The following is a 7644-nucleotide window of genomic DNA, read 5'->3' as shown; positions in this document are numbered from 1 at the left end:
AATTTCTAGTGTTTTGTATATCAATTCTTACATAATAAGTAAAAGTGTAAAGCGCTGCAAGTATGTCATAGTAAAATATAAAAAATCGTGGAAGAAATGGTCCGTGAGAGAAAGGAAAATTTGTTAAAAGAACCAGCCATAATGGCGCAAAAGGACACTACGAAGAAGTCGGCGTAATTTATATGTGTTTGCTGCAGCTATTATCGAGCACGTGCGTCTTCCACGTGTACCAGTGATCTTGATGCGGTATATGAAAAACTGGGTATCTACTGCTACGGATTACTCGATTGGAAGATGAAGGATGCTCGATGTTGGAACGATTCGATATCGGGCGGATGTTTGAGCAAAGTATAGGATAGAAAATCAGGGTCGAGAGGAAACAGAGTAAGATAGGGTTGAAGCACAGGAGAGAGGAAAAAAATGGACATGCCAGAAAATCAGCCCGCTGAAGGTAATTCCCTGTCTCGTTTCGACATCTATTTTCATCTCACTCGGCCGATCGAGGCGGTTGTAGCTTTCCGTGGCCACCCCTTGTCACACTTTTGGTATCATCTCCGCCTAAAAAGGTAGATTGGCCCCGGAACTAACGCGGTTTCTTATTGGTCAAGAAGACCGACCAATCGTCGAGCTCGTTATATTCTAGGATCACGTTGCACGCGCTTATATTGGGAGCCCCCGCTCGTTTCCCCGACAGAACGGCTCTCTAACGTAAGTGCAAAACGTCGGTGTTCGTCCGATTGTTAGATTTTTTTCTCTTTTTGATTACACGACACACAACATTAACGCTCGATACTTGGAACGGCAAATGGAAAAGAAAAGCGAAAAGGGAGACGTATAGAAATCGTAAAGACGAATAGAAGAGCTTTAAAGAAACGAGATCAATTCCGATCTGAAGAAAAAGAAAAGAAAAGAAAAGAAAAGAAAAGAAAAGGAAAGAAAAGAAGGAAACAAAAAGTATAACGAACTCGTGATTGTGAGAGAAGCCTAGGGGATTTCGCCAGGACTCGTTAATATGCAACCTAGTCTGACCCGCAGTGTCTAGTGATCTTATAGTCCACAGTCTTGCAAACCACCCTTTTTCACGAAGGATTTTTTAGGTAAAAAAGGAAAGTGTGATTCATCGTTTAGTAATTACTTTTTCTCTTAGTAGTGGAAAGGGGGAAATAACTGTGGATACAGTTTAGATCTCGCTAGTGATATTCGAGCTTAAGTCTCGAACGTGTGATTGACGTTAATCTTGAGGTGTAGTCCTTATTTTATTACCGAGGAACTGATATCGTTTCGAGAGAGGGACAATTTTGTGCGTGGTCCTTCTTTTGGTGACAAATGAAACACAAAAGGACAGTGATTTTTTTCCGTCTTCTTCAAATTTTTCGCTTTCTCTTCGCGATTTTTCCTCGTTTATAATATACGTATCCGTGAGCGCAGAACACAGTGGTACTTTTCGAGTTTCGCGAGTTTGAACGGTCATCGGTGACGTCATTGGTGATGAATATCCGGAGAACAGTGCGACATTACGGTGTATTCTAACGAAAGGATCCTGAAGGCAATGCGATGCAATTTTCTCATCCAGAGATACGTACCATCCCATACAGTACGAAGCGTTCTTTGATTTTCCTCTTCTTTGACCAGCCAGCGCGCCTTTTATAGGCTGAATAGTGCGACGCAATGTGTACAAATTTCAAGTTACAAGAAATTTCAAGGAATAAGTTTGCATCTCAAGACTTGGTTTCCTTCTTCTTCCGCATTTTGACAAATTTCTCATTCTCTATCTCTGATATCGCATTTTATGCTTTCTTTACTGTACTTCAGGGTAAAATTCTTTTCTCACGATATTTAGTTTTTTGACGCCGTATCGAATCAGAGAGAGAAATCCATAGTTATCGAACGTGCGCGAAATTGAAAACACATGATCCGTAACCGAGAACAAGATGTAGCGCGCCTGCCATCTTATTTCCGTTATGCAGCTCTAGAAGCATGTTACTTTTTTTGGACGGGTTCGAAACCCGGTGTCTTGTTTCAACGGCTCGACTGATTCTCAATTTTTAACCAACAACATTCTTTCATCCGTTTATTCGATTTCAATATTTTCTACATAATGCAAATTATGACTTTCTCAAAATTTCTTTGATTTCGAAACTAGAAACAATGCATTTTGTTATGTAATTATTTCTCTTTTAATTTGATTTTCGTGATTCTGCCGTCCTTCTTTTCTACATGCAGATATATTTCGTACGATCGGTCATATCCAAATTTCTGGGTTTTCTTCATCTACCTCTTTATTTCGCTTACCTACTTTTCAAGTAAAAACTTATGCAGCAAGATGATTATGAAAAAGTGGAAAAGTGGAAAATTGAAATATATATGTGTATGTACAGGAGTCTCCCTTTTTCTTTCCTTTTAACGTTACGTTATTGCGTGACTTTCCTTCGACCACCGAAGAACAGTATCGTTACGCAACCCGCTTATAATTGCAACGTCTTCTAGCCGTTAAAAGTTTTTCATACGAATAATAATTAGCAATATTAATAAATAATAATGACAATAACAACAACAACGACAATAACAATAATAATAATAATACAATGATAGCACCTACTTTTGATTTAAACAAAACGTACAGTAATTTACGTTTTATTAATCATATATATATCTCAATTAATCTAATAATACTAATAATACTAATTGATCATATATAAGAGGGGAATGTGTGTATGTGTGTGGCTTCGAATATAATTCATACGAGCATCGACTAACCATATTGTCAAATGTTCTCTGTATCGAATTGCACGGGTTATTTATGTTAACTGGCAGTATCTTTACATTTCTTCGTTATTATATTATATTTCAGTCTTATTGTAATAATTTCAAAAAAAGAAAGAACTTTCAGACCTGCAGATAATATCGTATAAAGTGTAAAGAATCGATTTATCTATCATTCGAAAGAATAATACTAGCAAAATGAAATTTTCATATGACTGCCAGACGAGAAAAAATATTTACATATTTCGAAATTGTTATCTACATTCTGATAACTAAATCTTCTATATTTCTATATCTCTATATAAAAATTTTCGGAAAATTTCCACTTGGTAGTTTGTTTTTATTGCAAACATAGTTTCGCGTGAAAAATTAAACTGAAAAGAATAGAAAACAGAGAGAATAAAGAATAAAAAGCTATTAACATTTACTGTAATAGAGCAATTACTGATAATATCGATGTGTCGTGTATGATGTATGGTGTATCGTATATCGTATATCGTATATCGTGTATCGTGTATTGTGTATTGTGTACTGTGTACCGTGTATCGTGTATCGTATATCATATTTTGCTTCTGTAGATAACAATTCACAAGGAAGACGAAGAAGTCCTCGTGGAAGTAAATTAATAATAACTGACGGGACTGATTGTTTGTAAAATAGGGCCGCCCAGATCGTGCCGCCAGAAGTAGTCCGTCCGCCGCCGAATTCTCCGAGGATCGAGAATAAGAGCGAAGAAACGAAGTAACAAGGAAGTTTCTTCCCACTGTGCGATACGTGGGAAAACAACGACGTAAAAGGCACGTAGACCTTCCTGGGAGCGAGAGGAGGATAGAAGTAGAGAAGTAAATTATTCAAATAGAAAGGAAATAATCGAAGATGCCGAAGCCGAAGCCACAAGAAGGAGAGGATCCTGATCCAACCCCGTACCTCTTTGTCTCCCTCGAGCAGAAGAGAATCGACCAGACGAAACCATACGATGCGAAAAAGGCGTGCTGGGTGCCGGATGAGAAGGAAGGCTATGTTCTTGGTGAAATCAAAGCAACCAAGGGTGATATCGTTTCCGTCACGTTACCTGGCGGCGAGGTAATTTACCTTTCACCTTTTAGTTTTACATCTCTCGTATTTCTCACCTTTCCTCGCTTTAAATTGATCCGACAGAAAATATCCAATTCCTCTGCAAGTTCGATACAGTAGTCGATACATTTTTTATTACGAACTTGTTGAAACATTTTTAATTTTGTGAAACAACGATTCGCGGATTACCAAGTAGGAAAGGAAGAACAAAGTAAATATTTTCTTGTTTCGTGTCTTTTCCTCTATCGCCTAAATTGGATAGAATTGTAGTATGTATGGCAGGGTAGAAGCCAATGCTTCCTACGTGTAAAAAGAAACCAAAATAGTAGAGGTTCATCGTATCAGACTCCGTCGAAACGCTATTTTTGGCAGAGGTAAAAACCGCTCGGTAGCTGTTAAGCGTTTACTATCATTTAACGTTCCGACATCCAAATTTATTAAAATCAAAACCTTTATAAATCAAGGCAGACGTATCGGAAAACGTGTACATAGTACGTGTACGTGTAAAATTTTAACAATTTATCACGAATCGAGATTACTACCGGAAGTTTTCAAGCTCGATATAAATAGGGAGAAGTGTGCAATATTCATATCATGTATGTACCTATATATGTATATATACATATGGTCTCTCTCTCTCTCTCTCTCTTAGATTTTTTAGTTGTGTTCTCCGTGATTTCGGCGGTAGCGGTTATTTTTGTTCGGCTCGGGACACAGTGATGTACAAAATGCCTCGCTTCTACATGTTGGATTACATAATGGTTCAGCAAACCCTACCTTCTCTTCGTCAACCAATGCTGAAATGCTATTGTTAGCATCCTCGCTACCATTGGTAATAATAAATTGAAACGTCACTTCACGAAACGCGGGTCGACATATTTTTAGAGCATCGAAAACGAAAGAGAGAGAGAGAGAGAGAAAGAGAAAGAGGTATTAATATATTTATCGGAAGAGATAGAATCAGGGGATATATGAAACCTTTACTCAAATTGGATTCTCGATATATTAAAACAGTAATTAAAAATACATTTATATATCTTGAAACCGACGTGAAATATTTTAATCTAACGTTCGTTTAAAATGATTTATTCGATTAAACACGAGTTGATCCGAGAAGAATTTCATGGAAACTACCAACTGTTTGCTTTTACAAAAGTATTCGGCATATCGATCATTAATGCGAGCAAAATACCAGTTATTTCGTAATAATATTCTCTTAATTCTTAATGATAGTTATTCGTGATAAAAATACTGCTCTTCTTTTATTTTCTTGTAGAAAGGATACAAGGTACTAAAATTTAAAAACAATTTTAGCGAAGAAATATGGGTTTATCGTTTAATTACATAGTTATAATGATTCATTAGAATAGAGTTTCGTAATTAAAATAATGAAATGACAAGCATTACCGTTTTGTGCGATTAATTAATTGAAACATTTTCCAAATAACGTGACGATATCGTCGAATATCCGTGATAAGTTTGAAACGGTCGAATCGTACGATAAAGCAGATTAGAATGAAATATTTACACAAAAAAGGAATGCCCGTACAGACGAAACAATTCCGCAAGGACCAATTGGCACAAGTGAATCCGCCGAAATACGAGAAATCCGAGGATATGGCTGATTTGACATTTCTGAACGAGGCGTCCGTGTTACACAATTTGAAACAACGTTACTACAGCAACTTAATTTACGTAAGTTCAATTTCTTCTACTTTCGCTAATCGAAATATCTTTTTTCTCATTAAATTAGAGCAAGGACTTCAAAAAGGACCAGCTGCAGCAAGTAAATCCACCGAAATATGAAAAAGCCGAGGATATGTCGAATTTAACTTACCTCAACGATGCTTCGGTCCTCCACAATTTGAAACAACGTTATTACGCCAAACTCATCTACGTAAGATTATTTCATCCTCGGAGAGATTCCCCTTTGCTGTTTTTCGTGGCATCGTATCTACATTTCCTTTTTTTTTTTTTTTTGGTTTCTTCATTTTTGCCTTCCTTCGCTTTCCGTAAATGGAAACATTTGTTGCTCGAACTTCGAAAACGTTGGATAAAGCACCTGGACGTGCCACCACGTTTTTCCTCCGAGTTCTTCCTCTTCTTTATCTTCTTCTTGAAGAACTTTACCCCGAACTATGATTCGGATGAAACTGCATGTTAGAAGCTGAAGACATCGGTTACAGGTATTTCGATGGACTAAAATGTCACGCTAAAAATACATTGAAGTTTTCCAATTCGTTTGGTTATCCATCATGCTGGCAATACGCACGAACCTTCGAATTTCCGAGTATTGTACTTTCTTCCAAATGCATGATCACCTTCGTCATACGCAGCATCGTTTGACAAACGTCGTCTGATAAAACACTTATACGTGTAGCGACGCATTGCTGCTTCCTTCTTTGTTTTCAAAAAAATTGCTAAAAAGAGGCCAATCGAATTTATCGATTCTTCTTTATGATCGTTCTTTATGCAAATTGTTTCCTTTATATCCAGAGATAATAAAACAAACGTGTACCTATATATATATATATACGACACAGTTCTCGTCTCTAAACACGAGTTACTTATAGATGGAATAAAAATCTCATTCGAGTTTTTATTCTAAAACAAAACTCTTTTATTAACAATTATATCGATGATAGTGTTAAAATCAGTGTTGTTAAATATTTTTTTAAATGTACATATAAAGTTGTTCTGAATGTAGTTGTGAATTTTGAAACTGACAAAATTAAAGTATAAAATTGGTTAAAGCGCGATATTTATTAAAAAATGTAGTATAGTTTTACTTGCATATACGAATACATATATCGATGGACGCATATGTGTATGTATGCGTAAAGAATCAAACACCGATTTCTAAATTATGTAAAATACGACTTTTGCTCGGTTTACGAATAGACCGAGTTTATTCAACTTAAATGCTGTTTCTTACAAAGCCCTGTGTGATTTAAAATTGTGAAAGAAATTTTGACTAAAGGAAATGGTCGATAAACATGGTCGATTTCTTTATTATATTTTATTATATGAAAAACGTTGTTTTTTTGACGATTTATCAAATTCGAACGGATGAAACCTATTTTCGTACAATGTTCGATTGTTATTTTCAGACGTACTCTGGCCTCTTCTGTGTAGCTATCAATCCCTACAAAAGATTTCCCGTATATACTCATAGATGCGCCAAACTTTATCGAGGCAAAAGACGTAACGAAGTGCCACCGCACATTTTTGCCATTTCTGATGGAGCCTATGTCAATATGCTTACCAGTAAGTATTACTCGAACTGTTGCGCTATCACTACTGGTGGGGTCTCGAAGTATGCCGAAATAAGCGCTAAAAAATGGTGTTAGCAAATTTCATCCGTGTAACTGTAATTCGTTTCCTTTCACAGACAGTGAAAATCAATCCATGTTGATTACCGGCGAATCTGGTGCCGGAAAAACTGAGAACACGAAGAAAGTAATCGCGTATTTCGCCACTGTCGGTGCCTCGACTAAGAAAGCCGACGACACTTCCCAGAAGAAAGGTTCCCTGGAAGATCAGGTGGTGCAAACCAATCCTGTCTTGGAAGCGTTCGGTAATGCTAAAACCGTCCGTAATGACAACTCCTCGCGTTTCGTAAGTCTCCCTTTATTTTTCCTTTCGATATCAGACACAACAATAATATACAAATTATTAACAAATTATTAGAAGCTATATATAAATTTTCAATTTTTACGTTTGCGTTTAATCGCAATTAATCGTATAAAAAAGAAATATAACGATGCATAAGGCTCGACTAATAAGTCGAATAACGTTATATCTATT

General features: G+C 36.6%; 1 protein-coding gene across 36 annotated transcripts in view; it reads left to right on the top strand.

The window, feature by feature from the left end:
- The first annotated feature begins 691 nt into the window (after nt 1-691).
- The window catches only part of LOC117237014 (myosin heavy chain, muscle), a 40968-nt gene continuing 34015 nt past the window's right edge, over nt 692-7644 (top strand). For 16 of the 36 annotated variants that reach the window (XM_033500543.1, XM_033500541.1, XM_033500537.1 and 13 more), the window contains exons 1-5: nt 941-1097; nt 3424-3846; nt 5591-5734; nt 6948-7104; nt 7229-7455. In XM_033500543.1, the coding sequence (XP_033356434.1) occupies nt 3640-3846; nt 5591-5734; nt 6948-7104; nt 7229-7455 (735 nt within the window). In that variant the 5' untranslated portion in view covers nt 941-1097; nt 3424-3639. Of the gene's footprint in view, nt 709-936; nt 1098-3423; nt 3847-5590; nt 5735-6947; nt 7105-7228; nt 7456-7644 lie in introns of those variants that run through there. The other 20 variants (XM_033500547.1, XM_033500548.1, XM_033500546.1 and 17 more) reach the window with 6 other exon arrangements.

The sequence above is a fragment of the Bombus vosnesenskii genome, unplaced genomic scaffold (assembly GCF_011952255.1).
Source record: "Bombus vosnesenskii isolate JDL3184/JDL3185 unplaced genomic scaffold, Bvos_JDL3184-5_v1.1 scf7180000013353, whole genome shotgun sequence".
NCBI lineage: Eukaryota > Metazoa > Arthropoda > Insecta > Hymenoptera > Apidae > Bombus > Bombus vosnesenskii.
The sequence above is the reverse complement of the archived record's forward strand: the minus strand, read 5'-3'. Positions and strand labels throughout refer to the sequence as shown.